Source organism: Lynx canadensis, chromosome A2, assembly GCF_007474595.2.
Source record: "Lynx canadensis isolate LIC74 chromosome A2, mLynCan4.pri.v2, whole genome shotgun sequence".
Lineage (NCBI taxonomy): Eukaryota > Metazoa > Chordata > Mammalia > Carnivora > Felidae > Lynx > Lynx canadensis.
Genome location: NC_044304.2, coordinates 65,102,347 through 65,128,224, shown reverse-complemented (window position 1 = coordinate 65,128,224; position 25,878 = coordinate 65,102,347). Strand labels below are relative to the sequence as shown.

Sequence of the window (25,878 nt, the reverse complement as noted above, 5' to 3'; positions counted from 1 at the left end):
GTTTATTTGTTTTGAGAGAGGCAGAGACCGCGTGAGTGGGGGAGGGACAAAGAGAGAGAGGGAGAGAGAATCCCAAGCAGGCTCCGCACTGTCAGTGCAGAACCCCACACGGGGCTCGAACACATGAAACCGCGAGATCGTGACCTGAGCCAAAACCAAGAGTTGGGTGCTCAACTGACTGAACTGCCCAGGAGCCCCGATTTTGTTGCTGTTTGGTTGACGGAATGAATGTCCTTACTTTTATGCCCCACTGGAGCCTTTCAGGATTCCCCTGGGAAGCTTTCGTGAGTCTTCCTTTCTGAATTCTGAAAAACTCAGACTGTCTGGTCAGAGAATCTTCACTCTGCCCCAGATGCGTGAGAGGTGCGGGGTCGAGATCGGCTGGGGAAGGTGGTGTTCCCTTCACAGCCGGGCGCTGTTCTCTGCACCCCGAGTTTTGCGCCGAACTGCAGACTGTTCAACCTTTTTGCCACTCTGTTTGATGCGGTCTCCCTGGGATCTGTTGTCCACGTTCCTGGGATTTTGCGTCCACGGACTGTACTGTCTGTAGCATTGATTCTGATTTGACTGCCCACAGCCTCTGGTTTATCTTGTCCCGGGAAGTTCCTGCCTGTCCTGTTTCTTCCATTCTCCTTTTTTCTTTCATTGAGAGAAATGAGCCACTGACTAAATAGTCTTTATTTTTCTTGTAGTAAAACGACTTCAGGGAAGTGGGACCTTCCATGCTCTGAGTATAGGAGCAGAAAAATTTTTTAAGTTATTTGTTTGTTTTGAGAGAGAGGGAGAGAGAGAATCCTTAGCAGACTCTGCATTGTCAGCACAGAGCCCAACGTGGGGCTCAGGCTCATGAGCCGTGAGATCACGACCTGAGCTGAAGTCAAGAGTCAGTTGCTTAACCAACTGAACCCCCCAGGCGCCCCCAGAAAGTGTTTTTTTAAGCTCGGTTTCCTTGCTGCCTCGTTGTAGGGATTCTTGTTAGTGTTTTGTTCTTGCTCCTCCGAAAGGCAGCCTCAGAGGAGACCCTGTGTTCTAGAATAGCAGGACACCTGCCTGTCCCTGGGCCTCCTCTGGGGACACCGTAGGAGAGGCGGGTAGTCCTGTTGGAGGCGGCTCCTGGACATGGTGGGGTGGCCGTCCTAGAGCTGCTGTGTTTTCTTCCTGCTCTAAAGGGGTTGACAGTGATGACCGCCAGCGCCCTCTTTGTGAAACCGGCTTGGATCCAGATGCCAGAAGCCCAGTGGACACTGACTGAGCGAGCCGTCTTGGAGCAGTGTTGATTGGCGAGAGGCAGTCTGAGGGGGCTTCCTGGAGGAGGTGATCCCTGAGCTCAGTCCTACAGGGCATAGGAAGGTAGCTGGTGGTGGAGCAGGGAGAGACAGCCACAAACGCAGAGGCTCGAGAAAAGCCTCTCGTGGCCAGGGATTATGAATTGTTCAGCGGGGCTGGGCCGAAGAAGGGCCGATGGTCCAGGCGCCTCTGGGACCGATTATGATGGAGAGCATTCATTGCTGCCATTCCTGAAAATGTTCTCAGCGTCCGATGATTTCCACATGAGAAGACATTGTCCCTGGTTCCTCCCTGTTCCCGGAATCCTCCCCCTGCTCTCTGATTACCGCTGAGCTTTAGAAGGAAGGATCTCGGAGAAGCTCGCTTCATGGAAGTTTGGCCTTGGCTTTTTTGTGTTCAGAGGCAAACGGGTGACCCGTCCGAGTCCCGGCCAAGCTGCTGGTTGCCCCTAACCTCCCCGCCCCACCCGTCCTCTGCGTCAGAGGGGAGGGAGATTCGCTGTCTGCTTTGTATGCATCAGGCATGTGGTTTGTGCCGCAGCAGATTAAAAACGAAAATGACAGGGTCTGTGTTTCATGCTTATTGGGATCTCACTGTAGGAGCCAATGTGCTTTTAACAAGAAAAAAAAAATTTTTTTTAAGTTTATTTATTTTGAGAGAGAGAGAGAGCACGAGCTGGGGAGGAGCAGAGAGAGAGGGAGAGAGAGAATCCCAAGCAGGCTCTGTGCTGTCAGTGTGGAGCCTGGTGCGGGGCTCAATCCCACGAACTGCGAGATCGTGACCTGAGCCGAAATTAAGGGTCGGGTGCTTAACTGACTGAGCCGCCCAGGCGCCCCCACGATGGGCTTTTGAATACAGCTCATGTTACTTGTAGCTCACACAGAAGCGAGGAGAGGCTTAATGTGCATTCAGAAGTCCATTTCTGTGAATGTCATTGTCAGAGATTGTAGTCACAGAACCGTGCCTCCAGGAAGAGTGTGACACCAGTGGGGGCGTCAGATGCCCGTAACAGTGGTTTGATCTTGGCTGAGGCCGGGAGAGTCAGCATACACACGGGCCGTACCCGGGAGACCCTGACCACACATAGCTTCCTCGGTGCTTGATTGGAATGAGGCTCAATCCATATTCCCCAAAGTAAGATCAGGTCTTCAGGGTGTTAATATCTGTAATGACCAAAGGAGCCCGGCGGTCCCTGGGAGCCTCCGCGGGGGGCCGGTGCCCCCCACACCCCTCTGAGGGCCCCTGCGCCCCATAGATCCTGTGACCGTGCGGACGGCCTTCCCAGGGTTCCGTAGCCGGTCTCTGTGTGAGAAGAAAAGCGGGGACCCCTTGAGCAGACCTCCCACCTGAGTGCCTGATCGCGCGAGGGTGTCCGGGGCCACCGGCTCGGATGTGTCGCCCTGGAACAAGCTGCGAGTGGTGACCGTGGTGTCCCGTCTGGCTGCTTCTCACAGTTTGTCTCTGTTGCAGGTGCTGAAGAAGGAGCCCATGGCTTTAGCTGGCTGCCCGGATTCCTTCTTGCACCATCCGTACCACCAGGTATGGGGGAGCGTGGACGTCGGATGCCAGCAGGCGGAGCTGGCACCCGTGTGGTCAGTAACCACGACGGGTCACCAGGGGGGATGTCTGCACTGGGGTCACCGGCGTGTTCTGGAAGATCTTACCACGTGTCCTCCTCGGCCATGGCTTCCGGGTTCCAGAGGGTTGTCGCTGTGGTGCGGTCTTGCCTCTGATGTGTGGGAAGAGGTGTTTGGGATAAAGCAGGCGCCACGTGGTCGTCTGCTGGGCCCCAAACCTCCAGATGGCCCATTCGAGTGGCGGCTGCGGGGGTGTTCAGCCAGAGACCTGGGCATCTGGGGCACGATGCGGGGAGAGGAGGGTGTCCTGGCCTGGGTGCAGCTTGTGCTTTGGGGGTGGAAGCCTCCCCCTCCCCCCGCCCCCCAACTGGCTCCTTTTTCCCTCCGCCTGGAAGCATCAGGTGGGGGTTTGTGGAGGACAAGTTCATATCTGCTCCTCTGCTCGGTGAATTTCCTCTGTTAATTTCCTTCATCTTTGGAACCATGTTTTCTTTCTTTTTTTTTTTTTTTTTTTAAGTTTATGTATTTATTTTGGGAGAGACAGAGCATGAGCAGGGGAGGGGCGGGGGAGGGGATAGAGAGAATCCCAAACAGGCCCAACACCGTCAGCATGAGCGTCAGCCCGACGTGAGGCTCGATCCCACAACCCTGGGATCAACCCTGGGACGGAGCCACCCGGGTGCCCCCACCTTCTGAACCACGGTTTTGTTTGAGCTTTTACTTTGCAGGGTGGAGGGCTGCCCTTGAAGGAATGAACCCTGGTTCTTTGGACTTGACACATGGCGCCTGGTTCAACTTTACCGGTCCTTTAGCATGTGAAGCACCTGTACTCTCTCTCTCTCTCTCTCTCTCTCTCTCTCTCTTTCTCTCTCTCTCGGCCTCCAGCTCTCCAGCATGGCTCCCTGATTTTGAGGCCCTTCCGTATGCTCTACCCTTGACCGGAGTTCTGCGCTTCTCTGAACTTGTGTTTCCTTCCCTTGGTCTGTCGAGTCACTTTTTAGCGACTGTGATGAAAATTTGCTTATTCATCAGCTGCAGAGAGCTTTCTTTTTAATTAAAAAAAAAAATTTTTTTTAATGTTTATTTCTTTTTGAGAGAGAGAGACAGAGTAGGAGCAGGGGAGGGGCAGAGAGAGAGGGAGACGCAGAATCGGAATCAGGCTCCAGGCTCCAAGCTGTCAGCACAGAGCTCGATGTGGGGCTTGAACCCACGGACCGTGAGATCATGGCCTGAGCCGAAGTCAGACGCTTAACTGACTGAGCCACCCAGGCGCCCCTGATCTTTTGTTGTTGTTGTTGTTTTGGTATCAAAGTGAAGTGAACCTTCCAAGAAAGGCTGAATGTTAGGAATACCATTCGTGGTAGCCACTGAATTTGGGACGAGGCCAGAACGAGTTACAAGCTGGAAAAGAGGGCCAGCACCTAGTAGAAGTGGGAAGGGTGTTCTGCTTAAGCCATGGTTGCCTGCTTATTCCTAAAAGAGGCCTTGGGGCTCCTGGGTGGCTCAGTCAGTTAAAGGTCAGACTCTTAATTTCGGCTCCGGTCATGGTCTCACAGTTTGTGAGTTTGAGCCCCACACTGGGCTCTGTGCTGCCGGTGCAGAGCCTACTTGGGATTCTCTCTCTCTCTCTCTCTCTCTCTCTCTCTCTCTCCCCCCCTCTTTCTCTGTCCCCGCCCCCCGCCAAATAAATAAATAAACTTAAATAAGAGGCTTCACCCTGTTGGTTAAAGCTCCATGCTGCATCCATGGGTCGTAGGTCCAATCCTCCCGTGGCCCCTTAGCTGTGGCCAGTTGTCTGGGTGCAGATTGTACCCATCATCTGGCCTGCCGCCTTGCACTTCATACCATTGCTTCCAAATGGAAAAGATCAGTGCACTACGTGGAAAACTGTCCTTGAGGGAGTCCGTCTGAAAGTTGGTAGAGAGGTGTCCTCTCCAGCTGGTTACAGAGCAGACCTGATGGAGGGAAGGGTGATGGCACAAAGACCCTCTTGCCTCCCTCCGCCCCCCTCCTTCCGTTTTCAGTCTTCTGTGGGTCTCACAGAGACAGCAGAAGCACCCAGTAAAGGTCATGCCTTTCTCCACAGACGCACTAGCTGTTTGTCATTGCCGCCCCGGATGCCCAAGGCAGTTCTGCATAAGCCAGAAAGCCGTGGAGGGGGTGTGGGGGGCAACCCCAGTGAAACTCTGTCACCCCTTGGTGAAATGCTCAGTCGTGCCTTTCGGTGGCATTTGACGGCACGGTCCTCCGCTCGTAAAAATGCGGCAGCCGGACTTGGCAGTTGGCATCCACTGTTCCTGGAAAATCAGATGACTGTTGCAGAATTTCTCAGAAAATGGCATGATTTACAGTGAGTTCCAGTCTTGAGCAATCTGCAATTATGGCAATTTAGAGGAATCTCCCAAGTCTTCGTGGAGAAGAATTTCTTGAGATCTTTAGCATACTATCGGATTTCTGACTCGAGCTGTTCCGTATGTGCTGGGGCTCCGATTAGATAACGGGCTTTGGTCAGTGAGTGGCCGAGATGTAGAGTTTTCTTACGGACACAGAAGCACCCAAGTTAGCGTGTGCATTCAGTTATCATGCTTTCCGCTTTAGCCGCCCTGGGGTTGGTGGAATAGGGAACAAACAGCTTCACTTTTAAGACTTAGAGTTTTCCTTTAAAATCTGATATTGTCGTTGTTCGGTGGCCTTTGTGGGGGGGTGGATCTTGTAACACTCCTGTGCCTCAGTTTCCCTGCTGGCCCAAAAGGGTTAATGGTGTCCAGGTCGTGTGGGGATTGGAGCAAGGGCATGGAAATTGCCCAGCACGGGGGTGACCACGTCTGGGACACCCGGCCCAGGATAGTTACCTTTAATTCCTTGGTCACTGATTGTGCCAGACACAGTGTCTGAGCTAGGGGGGTGGGTGGCTTTGCACGAGGCAGGCAAGTTCCCTAGGCTTATGAATCTTAGTTGGGAAGGCGGACACGGGACAGCTGGCAGATAAGATGATTGTGAACGATGACAATGATTCTGAGGCAGATAAAATAGGCTGGTGGGGGAGAAAGGAGGTCAAGGAGGCCTCCCTGGAGGAAGCGCCCAGAGCCATGGGTGGTGCCCAGACAGGACTGGGCAGAAGGATGCAGGGAGGAAAATCCTGGCCTGGGGAGATGGGGGAGGTTAGACTTTGGCCACGTAGGAACAGGGTGTCTGGGGGGGAGGGGGTTATAAATAGACGCCTGCAGCCCATGGTCTGCAATTTTACAATTCCCAAAGCTCGGGGCGCCTGGGTGGCTCAGTTGGTTAAGCGTCTGACGTCGGCTTAGGTCGTGGTCTCACAGTTTGTGAGTTCGAGCCCCACGTTGGGCTCTGTGCTGACAGCTCAGAGCCTGGAACCTGTTTCAGATTCTGTGTCTCCCTCTCTCTCTGCCCTTCCCTCGCTCACTCTCTGTCTCTGTTTCTCCCAAAAATAAATACACATGAAAAAAATAAATAAACATGAAAAAATAATTAAAAAGTGAAACCCCCAAAGCTCTAAACTGAGAAGTATTGTCATTTCTCACGTCACAGGAGAATTCAATTCGACTTGTTCAGAGCTGTGGACTGTAGGTGCATAATGGTTACGTTCCTAGGCCACCCTGGACCCTGCCTTATCTTTCTCCATTCCATAACAATCTTTTTTAAAGTTTTTAGAGAGAGAGAGAGAGAGAACGATTGTGAGTGGGGGAGGGGCTGAGAGAGATGAGAGGGAGAATCTTTTTTTAAAATTTTTTTTTTAATGTTTTTGATTTATTCTAGATAGAGACAGCATGAGCAAGGGAGGGACACAGTGAGAGAGGGACACGGAATCTGAAGCAGACTCCAGGCTCTGAGCTGTCAGCACAGACTGGAGTCTAAATTAAGAGTCTGACACTTGAGCCACCCAGGAGCCCCCCGAATCCAAAAATTTCTGAATTCCCACCTACTTCCAGCCCCCAGGGTTTTGAGGAAGGGATTATGCACCTATTTCAAGGTGCATTTTATCTATTCACTATAAACAAAAGCAGCGTTTATTATCCTTATGAAGAATGTTGGAAGTAGGCAGTGTGATGGGTTCAGGGAAATGCGTGAACAGAGTGTTGAGCTGTGCTGTGGCACCGAAATGCTTGAATGTAAACGTGATACAGGTGATCAGGCTTATGCTTGAACTTCCAAATATTTATTCTGAGTATTTTAGCTTTATTTCTATAATTGTCTTTCTTGACTTCTGAGTTGCTCATGTTCGAAGTCAGATGTCTGGGAAAGCGTCCTTGTGATCCTGTCGCGCAGAGACACCTGCTGGGGTGGAGGTCAGAGCCCCGAGCCTACTGGTGGCTCCTTCTCCGCCACCATCTGCCTGCTGGGTCGTTTCCTACGTCCTGTCCCAGCCCCCGGTGGTTGCTGCGAGTTGCTCCTCTGGCTTCATTTCAGTTCCGTGGCGCTGAGCCTTCCGGAACCTTCCCTTCCGGCGCGGGAGCTGGCAGACGACGGCCGTGGGCCAGTCCTGCCCCCCTGCCTGCTTTTATAAATGAAGTGTTACGGGAACACGGCTACGCTCATTTGTTGACATCTCGTCAGTGGCCGCTCTCAGGCTCCCCAGCAGAGTTGAGTAGCGTCTGGCCCTTCACCGGAGACGTTTGCCAACTCCCGTTGAAGGACGGACGGGGGCTCCCCGTGGGGCCTCCTGTGTCCGCTGGCTCATCCGCTCGTGGTTGGGGCCACGGGGACGAGACTCGGAGCCTGCGGATGGCGCTTTGCTGCTTGCCGAGCACAGCCAGCTGTGGATTTTCTGCTGGGTCCACGGACATCTGGGGACACCGGACCCCTCCATCTGCTGGCAGTGTCTGGAGGGCCCGGGGGATGACCTCATCCCTGTAGTCTCGATTTGGGATCCGTCCCTAGAAGTGAATTCCATTCCCAAAGTCCGTCGCTTGTTTTTTATTTTTAATTTTTTTTTTAACCGGAGAGGGATTCTGTAGCCTCTTCATTTTAAAAAAAAATATTTATTTTTGAGGGGGGGGAAGCACAAACTGGGGAGGGGCAGAGAAAGCACAATAATCCCATCAGTCACTTGAGCCCAAGCAGGCTTCACACAGTCAGCGCTGAGGCCCACATGGGGCTCGAGCTCATGAACATTGAGATCACAACCCGAGCCTAAGTTGGATGCTTAACTAACTGAGCCACCCAGATGCCCCTTCTTCTATTTTAATCTTACACGAAAGGACATTTTATTGGACTCTGTGTTCTCCAAGAAATTTGTGGCTGGTACCTTCTCCTCACTGTGGCTCTTACACATCCCTTAAGTTGTCCCATCCCTTATCTTTATTTCATGACAGTGTCCCAGCAGGTGGGACGCTTACCTATAAGTGGTTTTGCAAATTATTTAAAGTTTTGATTCTGGGGGCATCTGGGTGGCTCAGTTGGTTAAGTGTCTGACTCTCGACTTCGTCTCAGTTCATGATCTCATGGTTCGTGAGTTCAAGCCCCGAGTTGGGCTCTGTGCTGACATCGAGGAACCCACTTGGGACTGACTCTCTCTCTCTCTCTCTCTCTCTCTGTCTCTCCCCCCTCTTCCCCCACTTGTATTTGCATGCTCATGTTCTCCCTCTCTCTCTCAAAATAAATAAATAAACTTTAAAAAAAAGAGTGTACATTTCTTCCCTAGACATGGAATTTTTAAGTGCTTTTGCGATACGTGTGTAAATTTGATTATGGTCTTTTCAAGTCTTTGAAGCGATTGCAGGATAGTCACTTAAAAAATAGACCGGCATTTGGTTTGGAAACCCATTTGCTTTCTGATCTGGCAAACTGCACTGAGCTGGTTTAGTTTATTGGAACTGTACTTAGTCAACGACATGTTGGTAAATAGCACGCGTGTTTATACTTTTCATAACTTGCGGATCCATTGAAAACCCTTTCCTTTAAACGCTGGGAGCAGCTGTGACCGATTTGGTCCCAGGTGGAGTGTGGCTGGGGGTTGGGATCTCCGGAGGCCAGCACTGTCTGCGCAGATCCCAGCCGTGGGGTGACAGACAGGTGCGAAACCAGCCGGGTGTGTCTGTGTCAACAGTGTGCTTCGTGGGCACCAGTGGGGACCCGCGTCATTTCCTGACAGGTCACGTGAATGGTCTACAGCCCAGAGGTCGGGACTTGACGGATGGCGGTATACGGGGGGTCGCGGGGAAAAGACTCAGCACTTGGGTGCACTTGTTTTGGATTCTCCCATTGAACCGTCCACCAGCCCTGTGAGGTACGACCTTCGTGACACCAATTTTAAAGATGGGAAAACCGAGTCGCTGGCAGCGTGCTGCCCATCGTCCAGGGACTTGACTTGGATGTTACCTGTCACGACGTCCCCTTTCCAGATGACAGTAGCATCAAGGCAAAGAGGCCATTACTCTCTGCTGAGTAACGGAGGCTTGTTTTTCTTAACGTTTTGTAGCTACCGGAGTGTGTTCATGCCCGAGACCCACGAGGGAAGGTATTTTCAGGGCAACTTGGGTTTAATTCTCGGAGCCTCTGTGATGAAACGTTCAGTGTGTACCCTGGGATTTTGCATTTATGTCTTTGATCCTAAAATGCCCTGAGATAAGGGGTCAACTTAATGACCACTTTCCAGTCTCAAAATGAAGAGAAAGATGACCAAGTATGATCCTTAAATGTGGATCAACTGGAAGGTGTGTGTGTTTTAAAACGTCAAAATGAGAGAATGTCTGGAAACCAGTGAAATGCTATAAATAAGTAAATAAACAAAAATAAAAATTTTTGAAGTGTATATATATATATATATTTGTTTAAATTTCTAATTATAATTGTAATTAAAAAAATTTTTTAATGTTTATATCTGAGACGAGCACGAGTGGGGCAGGGGCAGGGAGAGGGGGAGACACAGAATCCAAAGCAGGCTCGAGGCTCCGAGCTGTCAGCACAGAGCCCGACGTGCGCCCACACTCACCGACTGCAAGATCATGACCTGAGCCGGAGTCGGACGCTTAACCGACTGAGCCACCCAGGCACCCCTAGTTTTTTAAAGTTTTCTTATTTATTTAGCGAGCGAGAGAGAGAGAATGAGAGGGTAAGGGGCAGAGAGAGAGGGGGACAGAGGACCCAAAGCAAGTGGGCTCTGTGTCGACAGCACAGAGCCTGATGCAGGGCTTGAACTCACCCACCGTGAGATCGTGACCTGAGCCAAAGTGGGACGCTCAACCGACTGAGCCCCCCAGGCGCCCCTACAAGTATATATTTTTTGATTGGAGAGAGAGACAGGCTTGTTCTACCCTGAATGCTGATTTTTTGCCCACGCATCTTCTTCTCAAATAAGGTCATCCCCTTAGGTGTGGGCTTGACGTCTTCGATTTCTTCTGGATAGTTTGAGGGAAATGACAGCTCTACAATAATTCTAAAAAACAGCTGTATTTATTGAGTGCTTTCCACGTGCTGTTTTTATCGTGTGCTCCTGTCACACAGCGTGTGCCTCGATGGTCGCGGTGGGGCCATGGGCCCAAGTCCTTCTCCACTCTGCCTTCCTGCTCCTGGGCACTGTCTTTGGTTCCTGCCTGCAGGCCAATTGAGTGATGGAGAGCCAGGGGTACTTAATTCATGTCCTGTCCAGCAAGGTCCAGAGCCACGGTGGAACAGAGGCCAGTGAATTTGCCTCCTTCCAAGAAACACCTGTCTAGGGCCAGACCCCAGTATCCCGCTTCTGTTTTCCTCCTCCTCCTCGCCATGGTGGTTCAGTCCCCCCCGGAAATCCGTGTTCTTTCGACTCTCCGTCCTGCGGAGACTGAACTTCCCAGATCAGCATTCTGGTTAGCCTCTGCCTCTGGGTCATTATGGAATCACGTCTAGAAGGTACGTGTTTGCTCGCGTTGGCTGCCTCTTGAGCTGCAAAGGCTCAGTGTTTGTCACGTACCCGTCAAGGCCACAGTGTAGCCCACTGGTGTGTGCTGTTGGGTTGGCGGTGTGAACTGAGAGCCAGCTGGGCAGGGAGGCAGCGGACACGACTTCTTGAGAAATGTCATGGGTGCTCGGAGCCGGAAAGGGGCCTGGCGTGCACCTGGGTGATGCGCACGGGTCAGCTGCTTCCCTCGTAAGCGCCCCATCTTGCCCTTGAGCATTTGAAGTTCTGTGTTCTATATCAGGACCCATACGCCCCTCAGCTTCTTTTTTTTAACGTTTATTTATTTTTGAGAGAGAGAGAGAGAGAGAGAGAGCGAGCACGGGCAGGGGAGGGGCAGAGAGAGAGGGAGACGCAGATCCGGAAGCGGGCTCCGGGCTCCAAGCTGTCAGCACAGAGCCCGACGCGGGGCTCGAACTCACGGACCATGAGATCATGACCTGATCCGAAGTTGGATGCTCAACCGACTGAGCCACCCAGGCGCCCCCAGAATTCTTCCTTTTTAATACAGCATGTGGAATAGTGAAAACATGAGCTTTTAAACCTGTTTAATTTCCTATTTAAGTGTTTGTTTTTTCGGATAGGTTTAAATCATTCCTGCGTGATACTTAGTTCACGCTGAATTTCAGTGTAGCGTGCGTGGATCCCTTTATTGTTACAAGGGATTTTTCCCTCCCCGGGCAAAGTGTCCTCTGCTCCCTGTGCCTCATTTGGCAAGTGGGGGTAGACAGGGCCCGCTCCCCTGCTCCCCTGCAAAGAGGGGCCACTGACTGTTGGTTGAGTCTTTTAAAGATTCTTAACTAGTGGGGCACCTGGGCGGCTCAGTTGGTTAAGCGTTGGACTCTTGGTTTCGGCTCAGGTCCTGATCCCAGGGTTTGTGAGATTGAGCCCTGCGTCAGGCTCTGCGCTGACAGCACGGAGCCTGCTGTGGATCCTCTGTCCCCCTCTCTCTGCCCCTTCCCCCCTCGGGTGTGCTCTGTCTCTCTCTCAAAATGAATAAACTTAAAAAAAATAAAAATGATTACTATTTTTTTACTAATTAGGAAGACACCAAAAAAAAGCGTTTAAAGTTGCTGTTAATTGAAGGTTAGCATTATTCTCAGCCTCTGCAGACTTTTCCTATAATTGATGTTTAAGGAAAAGATAAACACTTCGCTGATGTTTTAGCCTCTCTGCTTACTGAACTCGCTATCACTGTGCGTGGGGTTGGTTAGGTTTTCCGGAAAAGTGCTAGGAAACCTGGCGTGGCATTTTCTGCAGGTGGATTCCCCGCCTGTGCCTGCAGCTCGCTCTGGCTGCCGTGGTTCCGCAGAAGCTTTTCAGCCCCACCGTGGCACTGGCTGGGGGACAGGAGGGAGAAGGGGGTCTCCGACGCCAGCTCTTCCTAGGTGCGTGGGAGCCCGCTTACGATGCGGGGACTGGAATTTGATCACTTGGCATTGGGGCTTAAAAAAATAGAAAATAAACCATAAAGGGAGCGTAAACTTCTAGGAAAAACAAGACCTTTTCGTTATTGGTGGAAAATCCCAACGTGGGTTAGAAATGCAGGAAGCTGAGGGGCGCCTGGGTGGCTCAGTCGGTGAAGCGTCCGACTTCGGCTCAGGTCATGAACTTGGGGTTTGTGAGTTCGAGCCCTCCATCGGGCTCTGTGCTGACGGCTCGGAGCCCGGAGCCTGCTTCAGATTCTGTGTCTCCCTCTCACTCTGTTCCTCCCCTGCTCGCACTCTGTCTCTGTATCTCTCTCAAAAATAAATAGAGATTAAAGAAAAAAAAAAAAAGGAATAGAAGAAGCTGGGTCAGATGTTTGTTTCACAGGGAGGCTGGCTGGCCTGTGGCGTACTCGTCCGGATTTGTCACGATCAAGGTGAAGACATTGAAGTCGCCTTACACAGGCTGCCGCGTCTGTCTGGACCGAGGACCTTGCCGTTGCCAGCAGGGGCCTTGTTCCTCCCCCTCCCTTTTCAGTGAGACCACCCCTCCTGTTTTGTTTCAGTCGCACCTTCCTCCCCCCACTTACCCTGCTCTGTGCTTTCCTTGTATTATTCTATGGCGCTGTCCTCTTAAATTATAAATTAGTATGCTGCCTGGTGTGATAATCGCGGACTATCTGTATTGTCCAGGTAACATATAAGGCAGAGAGGGCAGGATCTGTCCTTTAGGGGCTCATGTGCTGGCCATAGAATGGGTGTTCGGTAGACGATTGTTGAACAGGTGACTCTCTCTGCACATTGGCTGTATTTGTCTGTTCCTTAGGTGAGCAAGTGATCAGGTATCAGATTCTCCGAAGCCTTGTGGTCAGGTAGGCCCAGAACTCTGCCGTGCTGGTTAAGATTTTCTAGTCTCAAGGAGTATAAAGGTGTCGATCGGTAATCACAGACGTCGTTTCGTTGTTCTGAAAAGCTTTCTTGTACTGAGATTCCTGCTTTCACGACTTCCCCAGCTGATGGCCAGCGCGGGTGTGGTAGGTCTTAGGCTTCCAGTGACCTGGGGGTTAATGCCCGTAGGAAATCCTCCTCATGAGCAAATTCGTTTGAAGTGAGGTCTCTGGTCTTAGATCTCTGGTCTTCTGAGACGGAAATGCCAGGTGTGGGGTGAGGATCGAGGGTGCAGACGCACAAATCCCTGGGCTAGACGCTGTCCCCTGTGGTGGCGCGGGATTCGCTCCACCCTCGGCCTGCGCTGCTCGGTGTGGGATCCGGACACCAGAATCACCTCGGAGCTACTGTCCGAGCGAGGGCTTCGGGGTGAGACGGGGGCACCCGAGGCTAGGACACTGCAGCGGCCGTACGAGAAGTGAGTTGAAGTCTATTTAGAAGGCCAAGTTATCAGGATGTGGTAACCAGTCTGGAATGCGAAGCAGGAAGAGTTTGTGGCTGACTCTTCGTCTGGCTCGGGCACCTGCCCGAGGGGTGGCTGGCCGGCGGTCACTGAAGTATTTCTGGGGACCAGTGACATGCCAGCATTTCAGAACACAGAAGTTTCGATATAATTATGTATCTTCCCATTGCACAAACTCGCCTCTCTGTCCATCCATCACCCTCCTGGCCAGCCAGGTGTCCAGCCTTTGTGTGGGCACAGACTGCCCTCTTCCCGGACGCCGTGGTCACCTGGCGAACACCGTTGCAGGAGCCTGTCCCGTCTGGGAGCCTGGCACTTGGCCTGCTGGGCTGTGACATTTGTGCAGGTGACCTGGGCGTCTGCGTCTCTCTGGGCTCCCTAGGGCCTGAGGCTTCCTGGCAGTGGGAGGGGTCTGTGCTGGGGCGGCCTGGGCTGGACCTGCTGTGTTTCCAGAAACATCTTTTGGAGCCCGTTTGGAACAGGGTCATGTGATGGCGCTGTCGGGAGGGACCTCGGTTTTCTTTCATGGCTCTCCTCAGGACTGGTGCCAGGGGCAGGCTTGTGGAGTCTGTGTATCAGTTCTATTTTATTTTATTTATTTATTTTTTTAATGTTTATTAATTTTTGAGTGCATGAGAGAAAACATAAGTAGGGGAGGGGCAGAGAGAGAGAGAGAATCCCAGGCAGGCTCCACACTGGATTCATACAAGGCCCAAAGCCATGAACCGTGAACTCATGACCTGAGCTGAAATCAAGAGTCAGACGCTTACCCCACTGAGCCACCCCGGTGCCCCCTGTGTATTGGGATTTTACATGGATCTGGGTATCTGGCAGGCCAGGAACCCAGCTTTAGACAAGGAGACGTCGGGTACAGGTGCCAACAAGCAGCTTCGTGAAACCTGTCTCGGGTCCACTGACACGGGAAGATAGTCTCTCTGGAGACTATCTGATAACGCGCAGGGATTATGACCTCACAGGGGGCCTTTGGGGGAAGAAACGTTTTGTGGAAAAGGCCGGGCTGTCGCAACATCTGTAGACTATCTGTGGCCGCGCTCGTTCCGACTTTGTGACGCCTGTATTTCCACACGCATGCATGTGCGCGCACACACGTACACGCTCGGCCCCGTCTTCTCCTGAGCGCAAGGCCTTCACTCATAGGGCTGGGAGCCGCACCTTCTGTGACGGAGGCTGGCCGGCCCTGCGTCCTTGCTGTCACTCACTGGGCCTTCTTACTCGCAGCTGCTTTCCAGGTATGCAGGGGTGAGTTCAACTCCCCACGCTGTCCCCGACCCCTCCTGAGCTGTGACAGAGTGGGGTGTCTTCTCGTTAGGGTCTGTGTTGGGATTTTGTGTACCTCGCCTGACTTGATCTCCCCCAGCAGGCCCTCTGAAGTGGGTGCTGTTACCCAGGTTTGCCTGTGGGGACCCTGAGGCCCGGACACTTCCGTTGACTTAATCTTGCTCGGCTCAGATGGCTGGAAGTGGAAGGGTCTGGGTCCTGCTTTGCTCTGTCTGGTCCCAAACCTGCGTCCCCTCCCCGCCGCCCACATGGGGCTAGATTTGGGGGAGTTCTGCCCTTGCGTTGCCTCCGGGTGTGTCATTCTGGACAGTTCTTGTGTCTTCATGGGGGCTCTCCTGCCCCAGGTCTCCCAGACCACTCACTGCCCTCGGGCATCAGTGGAGAGAGAGCACCTCGGGCCCCCCTCAGAGCTCATCCCTGGGGAGGAGGACGTCCTATCCTGGGTGGGGGGGGGGGTGTTCATCTCTGGAGGTTGGATTTGGTCCCTGTTAGGATGGCAGTTGCTGTCCCTCTGGAAACACAGAGCATATCTCTCTGGACTGTTTGAATGTCCCTCCTGTCCGGTGTCGTCTTAGACCACTTAGGTCTGTGTCTCTCGGTTGACATCTCCTATGGTGACGGGCCCATCTTTCTCTTCACACCTTCTGGTTTTGAATTGGGTGTCAGACGTGAACCGTATGTGGCTGAGGGCTGGGTTTTTTGTTTTTGTGTTGCTTTAAACTTTACTCATTTTATTTTATTTTTTAGAGAGAGAGCATGCATGTGAGTGGGGGAGGGGCAGAGGGTGGGGGAGAGAGAGAGTTATCTTAAGCGGGCTCCACGCCAGCACAGAGCCTGAGGTGGGGCTCGATCCAACGACCCTGGGGATCATGACCTGAGCAGAAATCAAGAGTCACTCAACTGAACTGAGCCACCCAGGTGCCCCTGTGTTGATTTAAATATGGGGGGGGGGGGATATCTTTTTTTTTTTTTAATGTTTATTTTTGAGAGAGAGAGAAAGCACAAGCAGGGCAGGGGCAGAGAGAGAGAGGGAGACGCAGAATCCGAAACAGGCTCCAGGCTCCGAGCTGTCAGTACAGAGCCTGATGCGGGGCTTGAACCCATGAAGTGCGAAATCGTGACCTGAGCCGAAGTCAAAGGCTTTAACTGACTACTGAGCCCCCCAGACGCCCCCTTCTGGCTGCTCCTTTCTGGTGGTTCTTTCCCTGGCCTGACAGTTTCCTGACACGCATGCACTAGCCAATACTCGGCTGACACCTTGCCCGGTGCCCCGTGCAGGTCCCCGTGGCCTCCCTGAACCCTGCGTTCTGTCTCCTAGAAGGACCCCGGGTGCGGTATGGGGCCCCCTTCCTGGTGCTGTGGATGGGGAGCTCTCCAGGCACGAGTGGGGCACTGGTCGGACTGATCTCGTTTGTCTGTCTCTGTCAGGGATACGATCCTGTGCCGCCTGTCGTCCAACGTGCATGAAAACTCATTTCAGTGTTTTAGTTATTTAAGGAGAGAGGGTCCCTTCCGTCCTGATACTCCCATCTTGGCAGGTGGCATGTTTTAACCCTGGTTCTGGGACTAGGTTAGGCTCACCGCGTTGTTAGGGAGTGTGCAGAACCAGCTTAGGAGCCGAAGAGAAATAATAGAGATTGTGGGGTCCAAAGACCTCCCTTTCTAGATGAGGAAACAGGTGCAGAGAGCAAGTTTATTTGCTCGGAAGCTTAGAGTTTGTCACAGGGGTGATTTGTAAACATTTGACTCACATCACAGCGAGGGTTTTCATTCACAGAGGATGTGATGAACAGCTTTTTGTGACCCATGCGGGGGTTGGGAGCCTGCAGTCCTCCCTGGCCACAGGAAAGTGCTGACCGCATCTTGTCTAGTGGCCGCCAGCAGCTCCCGGGGTCCTGGGGGTCATTCGCTCTCTCTTGGCCACTTGCTTTGCACAAAGCCCCGTGGGAGATACGCCTCAAGGGAGCGGCACCCCGACTTGACAGCCATACCCTTCAGCATGCTTCTGGAAGCTTCTTTCTGCCCTTCCCTGCTCTCAAATCTGCCCCCTGAAGAGTATCACACCGGGTTGAGGTGCGGCGTGGGGACTCAGGCAGGAGCTCTTTGCCAGCCTCAGCTTACCTCATCCTGCCTCCAGATTCCTGGCCTCGGGCTGCCGTTCACCCCTGGCCGTCTGCCCCAGGCTTGGCCAGAGGGCTGTAGAAATGAGGAAGGGCCACCAAGGATTACATCATCTTAAACCCTGGGGCTTTTTCCTGGTCAACCAGGACAAATGAAAGCCCTTTCCAGTTTTGAAATTCAGCATTAAAGAGTTCGAGGAAGAGGATGTCTCTTCTCCTTCTGCTAACTGGGGGCACGCGGTGTGGTTGGGCCGTGCACCCGCTGTGTGGGGATAGCGCCGACCCCATTGATTGTTGCGACAGCGCGGCACGGGGTTCGCCGCCCGAGGTTCGAGTGTAGATGTTGCAGGGGCCGGTGTGGCCAAGCGCAAGCGGGAAGCTTCGAGCCAAAGAAGTCGGGGCGCTTGTCCGCAGGGGTTTTGTGCGCCCCATCAGGGACGCCTCAGGATCGTGATCCACGTTTCAGACGAGGCAGCTCAAGCCTTGAGACGCTGAGGGATGGTTGCCATGACCAGGTCACCAGGACTTTGAACCAGATCACCTCCGTGTCCAAGCTGTGCTGGCTTAGGGCACTGCACCGCCTTTTGTTAGCACCTGTGCTCTGTCCTTTGGTTGACGTCTGTATGCAGCTGGGAGACTTCCTTCCCTTTGCCTCCGGGAGGGGTTCCACTCTTATGTGGCCTCTTGGCCTGGTCCCTTGAACCTCAGCACACAGTCAATCTGTGCATGCGCAGGGGAGGGGCGGGGACAGCAGGTGGGACACCTGGAATGATGCCTCTCTTCCAGAACTTGGAGTCCTGGCCAGCCAGAATTCACTGGGGCAGAGTCAGAACCTATTTTATTCCACTGGGAAGTCTGTGGTTTGACTGTCGGATTGTTCTCATTCCCCGTGTTGCGTTTTGCCCGATCCCCGGGAAGCACTGTGAGGGCTGAGATTGGCAGCCTTATTAATTAGCAGCTCGGTGATTTCTGTATCGTCTCACTTCCCAGACTGCTAAGTCACCGTGGACCTTGAAGACGGTTCAGGTGCCCCTAGCCGACCATCCTAGCAAATTCACCCTATCTTAGTACATGCGGATGTTTTGGTCTCTGTTCATTTTCCTTTTCACAAGGGAGGGGGGTGGGTCCCAGAGGACAAACCGCGTGTGTAGCAGAAAGGGGGGTATCCTCAGGGGATCTGCCTTGGCGAGCAGCCAGGCCTCCATTAAGTCATCTTGTGGTAATGCCTCCGTCGTAATGCCACCACAGAGGCCACCATGGTAATGCCTCCCTTCTGGGGGTGGTTGGGGATAGAGGAGGACAAAAGGGCATGCCGGGGGCCTGGTGCAGAGATGCTTTAATGAATAGGGAGGCCTTCAGGACTTCCTGTTTGTTGTTGTTGTTTTTTATAAGTCTATGCCTTTCAATTTTTTTTTTTTCAACGTTTATTTATTTTTGGGACAGAGAGAGACAGAGCATGAACGGGGGAGGGGCAGAGAGAGAGGGAGACACAGAATCGGAAACAGGCTCCAGGCTCTGAGCCATCAGCCCAGAGCCTGACGCGGGGCTCGAACTCACGGACCGCGAGATCGTGACCTGGCTGAAGTCGGCCGCTTAACCGACTGCGCCACCCAGGCGCCCTGTTGTTGTTGTTTTTAATGTTTATTATTTTTGAGAGAGAGAGAGAGAGAGAGAGACAGAGGGCGAGTGGGGGAGGGGCAGAGAGAGAGGGAGACACAGAATCGGAAGCAGGCTCCAGGCTCCACGCTGTTAGCACAGAGCCCGACGTGGGGCTCGAACTCACGGAGTGTGAGATCGTGACCTGAGCCGAAGTCGGACGCTCAACCGACCGAGCCCCCCAGGCGCCCCCGTCCTTCCTGTTTCGTATCACACGCAGAACCTGCGTTTGCTCTTCTGTGTTAAGTAATATGTGGGCAGCCACGCAGCACCGGGTGACCCGGTCATTGGGCAAGTGCCCATCGACTCTGACTCCTTGGCTCCCCCACCAGGAGGGGTGCCCGGTGCCTGGGCAGACGGCAAGTGTGGGTGGGAACCGGTGACCCCCGCCGGGGAGGGGCGTGCTCCCTTCCCAGAGAGCCTGGGAAAACCTGCGTGGCCTTCGTCTTCCTCCCGTTGACCTTCTCTAGAGTCCCGGAGATCCCCTTGGGTGACCGAAATAGCCATTAAAAAGCTGATAACAGCGTTGTGGTTTGGGCAGGGGCCCCCGTTGTACTAAAGTCGGTACGTGAATGACTTTGGAAAGCCATCAGCCTTCACGAAAGCAAGAGTGGGCGGGAGAATTAGGGGCACAGGAAACATGGGGCTGTTGTCGCGGCAGAGTGTTTATGCCATCACGCTTCTTACCAGTTGGAATGACGCCCCCTGAGACGTTTGCCTTCTTTTTTGAGCCACGGTCACTCTATCGGCTAGAACTCACCCCCCCCTTCACTAGAGCTCCTGAGACACAGCGCCCCCCCCTTGTGAAATCATGGGGGCCCCAACCTCTGACCTCCAGGCCCGCGCCCCCGGGGTGATAGTTGTCCCCCTCTCCCTGGGCCCACCTACCTCCCATCTCCTTCCTGCCGCACAGCCTGGGCCTGCTTACTGGCCACTTACAGCTAGTTCTCAATTGTGCTCCGTGCATCCCCCGGTCGGCACATCCAGAATTAAAGTCCCGGATGCGGGTAGAAGGCCTCACACACGGGAAGAGGTGATTTGTCCTTTGGGGGCTGCCGAGGAGGCCGGCGGGGTTCTGGATCAGGGCTGAGTCGGGGGCAGAAGCCCCGTGAGCCCTGCGGGTTTAGGGACTTGGTGGGGCCCACTTCTTCCCGGAAGCTATTCCCGTTCTCTTCACAAACGGCTGAGTGAGCGAGTCCACAGCCCGGGGATCCCGTTCCCTGTGCACTTGGGGTCTCCTGCCGGGGACACGGTATCAGAAGCCGCTCCGCCGTCGGTGGGACCCGCTGCAGGAAGAGAAAACTCCAAGGGAGTCGGACCCACGTGACCTGAACGCGTGCCATCTAGTCACCTACGCACCTTGGGTTCGCCGTGCCGTCAGCTGTGCACAGGTGGCCCTTCTCACGGTTCTCACGCTACAGGTGGTGATGAAGGAGGTGAAGACGGGGGTCTTGGAGGCAGAGCAGGTCAGGCAACGGAGGAGTCGGGGGAGATGGAGGTGAGGGAGGCGGCCGTAACAGCCGGATGAGTCGTGGTGTCAGTGAAAACAGCCACTAGGAACTTAACCGTGACTCTTCACGTGCGCGATCACCCTGAATGTTCCAAACCCTGACATGGTGAGCTCTAGTGGTCTTCCCCAGGCTACTCAACTACTGATTTCTAGAAACCCTAGAGCCAGCGTTGTTAGCCAATGAGGCGGGCTGCCTCACTGAGGTGGGCATGCCAGATCAAAAGACGGGAAGAAAATTGAGGCGGCAAAGGGAATTTGGGGGAAGCCGTGCGTTCGGATCGACAGGCTCTGGGCACAAGGTTTCTTTGTAGGGTGATGGAAGCGTTCTAAATTTAGATGGTGGTGATAAGCATACGAGTGCTGTAATTACACTGACATTCGTGGGATGGCACACAGATGTGCAGATTACATTTATGTTCGTGTAACTTCTATCCCAGTAAAGCTGCTTAAAAAAAAAATAAAAAAGGGGCGCCTGGCTGGCTCAGTCGGTTGAGCGTCCGATGTCGGCTCAGGTCGTGATCTCGCAGTCTGTGAGTTCAAGCCCTGCGTCGGGCTCTTGTGCTGACAGCTCCGAGCCTGGAGCCTGTCGCAGATTCCGTGTCTCCCTCTCTCTCTGCCTTCCTCTGCTCGCCCTCTGTCTCTTTCTCGAGTATAAATAAACATTAACAAAAGGAAAGAAAGGCAATTCGTCCGCTACTTTCGCTTTACGACGTCCAGGATCAGGACACTTAGAGCTAATTGTGTAGAAGGAAGTGTCTCAATATGGTGTTTATGGGGCAGTCTGTTTAGGTCTGTGGTGCTTGGGCGCAACGAAGTTCTCATGGAAATCAGACGGTTCTCTAAATAGTGGCCTTGTCGCTGCCACGCTTGGTGTCCTCCTCTTTTGGAGACGAGGTTTTGTTTCTCTGATGAGTGTAGATCCAGGTATGTGTGTGGTTGAGTCAGCAGCTTGCATCAGTGCCATATAAATAGGAAGCATTACTCTCACTACACAGGAGGGCTGGCGTGGTGAGTACTTACTGAAAAATTAGTCCGTTTTCATGAAAATTGATGATCGTCTGTAGCTGGAGGGAGGCCCAGTGTGAAATCTTGACCACCCCTAACTGTGTCTGTCTGGAAGTTATAGAGTGACGTGTGCAGCTGACCCCGTGGGCATTGGACGCGGGGAATTTACAGTAGACTGTAAGACAGCGCGTTCCCTTCTAGAATTGGATTCCGATTTGTTTTACACCTTTACCTGTGTTTTGTATCAAGTGACAAGACCCAGGGTGACTGTGTTTCACATACCGAGCTTCAGAAGCACTGGCTTGTTGCATGTGAGAGGGACCCACGACCTCACCAGGCGGTGGGCTGCAGTGGGTGGGGAGGGGGCCGCCTGGTGGGACAAGGCCCCAGCGGTGGCATTTGCCAGGGCAGTGCAGGGCAGGGTGTGGGAGGTCCGGGAGAGCCCCTCTGGCTTGGCTTTCACTGCATTTTCAGGCCGGCCTCCCTGGACAGCCCCTTCCCCTTGCCCACGCTGTTCTCATGCATTGTTGTTTGTGTTTTGTTTGTTTGTTTCCGGGTTTGGTGTACCTGTGATGTTTATTTTTATTTTTTAAGTTTATTTCTTTATTTTTTTTTGAGAGAGAGAGAGAGAGAGAGAGAGAGAGAGAGAGAGAGAGAGAGAGAGAATCCCAAGCAGGCTCTGTGCTGCTGGTGAAAAGCCTGACATAGGACTTGAACTCACGAACAGTGAGATCATGACCTGAGCAGAAACCAAGAGTGGGACGCTTAACCGACTGAGCCCCCCAGGTGCCCCTGGTGTACCTGTAGCATTTGAAATCTATCTGCATTAGGATTTCAGCTCATGGGTTTTGATGGAGTGTCCTCACTGGGTGAAGACATTTCGAATCCCCTCGTTCCATACCAGGTGGTGTTAATGTTGGGTTATCTTAGAGTAATTAAGGGCACCTTCTGTGCCTTCATTTAGGTCCTTGAAAAGATTGTACATTGCGTGGGGCCAAGGACACAGCCCTGATGCCCACTGGAGACAGAGACGTCTCTTACAGACATCTTGTCCCAGCTGTTTAGTATTTGTGTCGGGGCCTGCTGTTCACGGACACCTGGAACCTTCCCTTGCTGGACAAGTCCTTGGTTTACGTCGCCTGAATTTATTCCCCCCAGCCAACGTTTGAAGCCTCCAGTCTGCCCCAAGGAAGCACACAGTTGCACAAAGTCTCACACTGACAGGTGGGAGACTGGGATTTGACCCCGGAGTCTGGCCTTCAGCAGTATGCTCCCATTTGTTACTCGGCAGATACCGTGCTGACCGTTACACTCACGTGTTCTCTGAGGCACGCATGCGTTGGTCCTGTATTTTTATTCAGATAAGGAACTGCTCAAACTGCCCAGTCTCTGCCTCGAGAGCGGTGTTCCTCTTGTGCGTTGGGCAGCCAGCGTGGGCACCGATTTATTTGAGGCCCCGCTTGTCACAGGATGCAGGGGCCAGCTGATGTGTGTGGAGTCAGGCCCTGTGTGTGCCCAGGCCGTGCTGTGATGCGTCTCACGGAAAGTGTGTCCTGCCAGGCTCATGCAGGTGGGGGCGTGCCCTGGTGACAGTGCTCTATGATATTCCTTCCACCCCCGCCTTCACCCTCACTGCCTCCCCAGGGGGGCAGAGGCGTCCCTGCCCCAGATCTGGGGTCGTCAGGGACAAGGGGCACGCACTGGTCAGCTCGCCCTCCTACTTCCCACTTTGAATTAAAGAGTGCAGCAGGATGAGGGGTATGGGACCATTTTCATCTGGGCTGTCAGAGAAGGCGCCTGAAGGAAGCGGCTTCTCAGGCCTTGAGGATGAGTGGATGGTGTGTGTGGAGGACAAGGCGGAGAACATTCCAGAGAGTGAAGAATCCCCGGGCAGAGCAGGATGGGGAGGCGTGCCTGCTGTGAACTGTGCCTTTGAGCTGGAGGGAAGCCAGGCCAGGAAGGTGGCCCCTGGAATATTCCGTGTAAGCAAACCACCTGAGGTAAGGAGTTCAGACTCAGCCCCGCCTTTGAAATGAGGGCCTTGCGGGCCCACGGTCCTGGGAGTCTGCATTCTGCCTGGAGAGGCTCGTGTGCTACTCTGGGGTGGGGTCTGACCCCACGGACAGCCAGGCCCACCAGGCTCAGAGCCCGGCTCGAGGTACCCTTTACATATAACCTTTAAAACCTTGGGTTCTTGGGGTGCCTGGGTGGCTTAGTCGGTTAAGCGACCGACTTCGGCTCAGGTCATGATCTCACCATCCGTGAGTTCAAGCCCTGCATCGGGCTCTGTGCTGACCGCTTAGAGCCTAGAGCCTGCTTCGGATTGTGTGTCTCCCTCTCTCTGGCCCCCGCCCCCCGTCTCTGTCTCTCAAAAATGAATAAATGTTGAAAAAAATAAATAGATAAAATGAAACATCAGTGCTCCATCGGCAGAGAGAGGTAGGTTAAGCACCTGCCTGTGTGCAGCGGGCATGTGCCCAGTGAGAGAGGAAGAGTATTTCAGGGAGGGCCTGGAGGGGTCTGGAGAAGCCAGCCTGGGGCCAGCAAGAGGCCTGGAGGAGTGAGCGGGGGGGGGGGGGTGCATTCCTGCAACTCCCAGAAGTATGGCTCACGAAGGAACTTTCTAGAAGACAGCACAGTCCAGTTGGATGATCCATCCCTCATCCCATCCTCCTCCTCCCTGTGCCCCATCGCCACGTCCCACGGGGGCTCCAGGACCGGCATGCCGGCTGCGGCTGACCTTGCGGGCTCATACCCCCGGCCCCCCCAGCTCGGAACAAAATCACTCAGCACAGCTTTACCCTGCAGGAGGCCGCTCTCCTTCCTTTTCATGGAGGCAGTGTGTCTGCCCTGCTCCACCGGACGCCCGCTTCCGACTCTGGAAAGTGTTTCTACAGCCACGCGGGTCTGGGGGGGCAGTCCGGCCCCAGACAGTGAAGTGACCTGCTCGGCCACTGAAGGGGCTTCGGTTCACTGTCCCGGGCTCCCACCTTCCCCAGAGGCGTAGATAGCCCAGTGACAAAGGGCTCGGGTTTGAAGAAGCCGTAGCTGCCAGCAGCCACCTTCGGAGAAGAATCCTGGACTTTCCCTCCAGGCCCCGGGCCTCCTGCCAAGGAGGAAGCTCTGTAGGATCGGCCCCTGACCCTCCGGGGAGGCTGGCTAATCTGGAACGGGAAACCCACCCGGACAAACAGAAAAACGGAGCCCTGGGAGACCCAGCCGCACAGTGACAGGCTTGTTACTCCTGGCCGGGTTTTCATCACCCCGAGCCTGGCCGGGGGCCACTGTTTGCCTTTGAAGAGCGGAGGGACGGGACGTTTGCGCCTTGACCTTCCGGAGCCATGGGGTGGGGGCGGTTAGCCTCTCCCTGCTGGCCGTATTTTACAAACGCTACCGTCTCTCATACTGTTCCATCTGCTTTCGCTTCCCAGGATAACAGGACTCTTGACTGAAGCGTCTGTCTGTTCAGTTTTTAGAAGGACGGTTTTTATTGACCTGGGAGTTTTATATATGAGCAAATGAGCCACGCTTCGAAATTTCGCTCTTACTGCTGTAATTTGTCATGCATCCCTGTCGGATTTTGACAGTCCTTGAGGTGTAGAGTTGCCAGATAAAGTATAGGATGCCCAGTTAAATTTAGACAAACTACAAAAGCTTTTTTTGTTTTGTTTTGTTTTGTTTTGTTTTGTTTTGTTTCTTTCTCGGCGAAGTCCCATGTAAGTTGAGACATACTTAGACCAAAAAGCGGGTAGGGTGTCGATCTGAAATGCCGGTTTCACGGGACATCCTGTATTTTTATTTGCTAAATCTGGAAAGTTACTTGTATTCTAGAAAGATATCTCAGTGGTGTCAGGTTAGTCTAGGGCCTGAATGGGTTCAGGGGATGCCCCAGGGGCTTATGTGTCCCAGAGGGACGGGCTGGGTGGGGCCTAGGGGGGTGGTAGGAAGGCTGACCCTCTTACCCTTGGTTTATCCTCTCCCCACGTACCTGTGGTCTGATTTCCACCAACACGTGTATTTCTAATGAGTACTAATTACTCATTTATATGTAAGTAAATGCTATAGAAGAGAATTAAAAAAATTTTAACATTTATTTTTGAGAGAGACAGAGCGTGAGTGGGGGAGGGGCAGAGAGAGAGAGGGAGACACAGAATTGGAAGCAGGCTCCAGGCTCTGAGCTGTCAGCACAGAGCCCGACATGGGGCTCGAACTCACGAACTGTGAGATCATGACCTGAACCAAAACCAAGAGCCAGATGCTTAACCTACTGAGCCACCCAGGCACCTCCTTGTTTCCTTCCTTCCTTCCTTCCTTCCTTCCTTCCTTCCTTCCTTCCTTTCTTTTTCTTTCTCTTTTTAACATTAATTCACTTTTAAGAGAGAGAGAGAGCAGAGAGAGAGAGAGAGACAAAGCATGAGCAGGGGAGGGGCAGAGAGAGGGGGAGACACCAAATCCAAAGCAGGCTCCAGGCTCTGAGCTGTCAGCACAGAGCCCGACGTGGGGCTCGAACCCACGAACCATGAGATCATGACCTGAGCCGAAGTCAGCTGCTTAACTGAGCCACCCAGGTGCCCTCAGAAGAGATGTTTTAATAATTTAAGAAAATCCTGGAAGCAATTCTAGAAGAAAATGAGGAATTCATGTAAAAGGAAAAGGAGGACGAGCGTGTGCCCCTGGAAACGTGTCAGA

At 53.3% G+C, this 25,878-nt stretch overlaps 1 protein-coding gene across 5 annotated transcripts in view; it reads left to right on the top strand.

Moving 5' to 3' along the window:
• GRB10 (growth factor receptor bound protein 10) overlaps nt 1-25,878 on the top strand; it is a 183,226-nt gene that overhangs the window by 56,170 nt on the left and 101,178 nt on the right. For 3 of the 5 annotated variants that reach the window (XR_003967084.1, XM_030307673.1, XM_030307672.1), the window contains exon 3: nt 2,758-2,826. The exons of 1 other annotated variant lie outside the window; for it this stretch is intronic. Coding sequence is in view for 3 of the 4 variants with exons in the window: in XM_030307673.1 (XP_030163533.1) it covers nt 2,776-2,826 (51 nt within the window). In the remaining variant the exon portion in view is untranslated. Of the gene's footprint in view, nt 1-2,757; nt 2,880-25,878 lie in introns of those variants that run through there. One more of the 5 variants, XM_030307675.1, reaches the window with a different exon arrangement.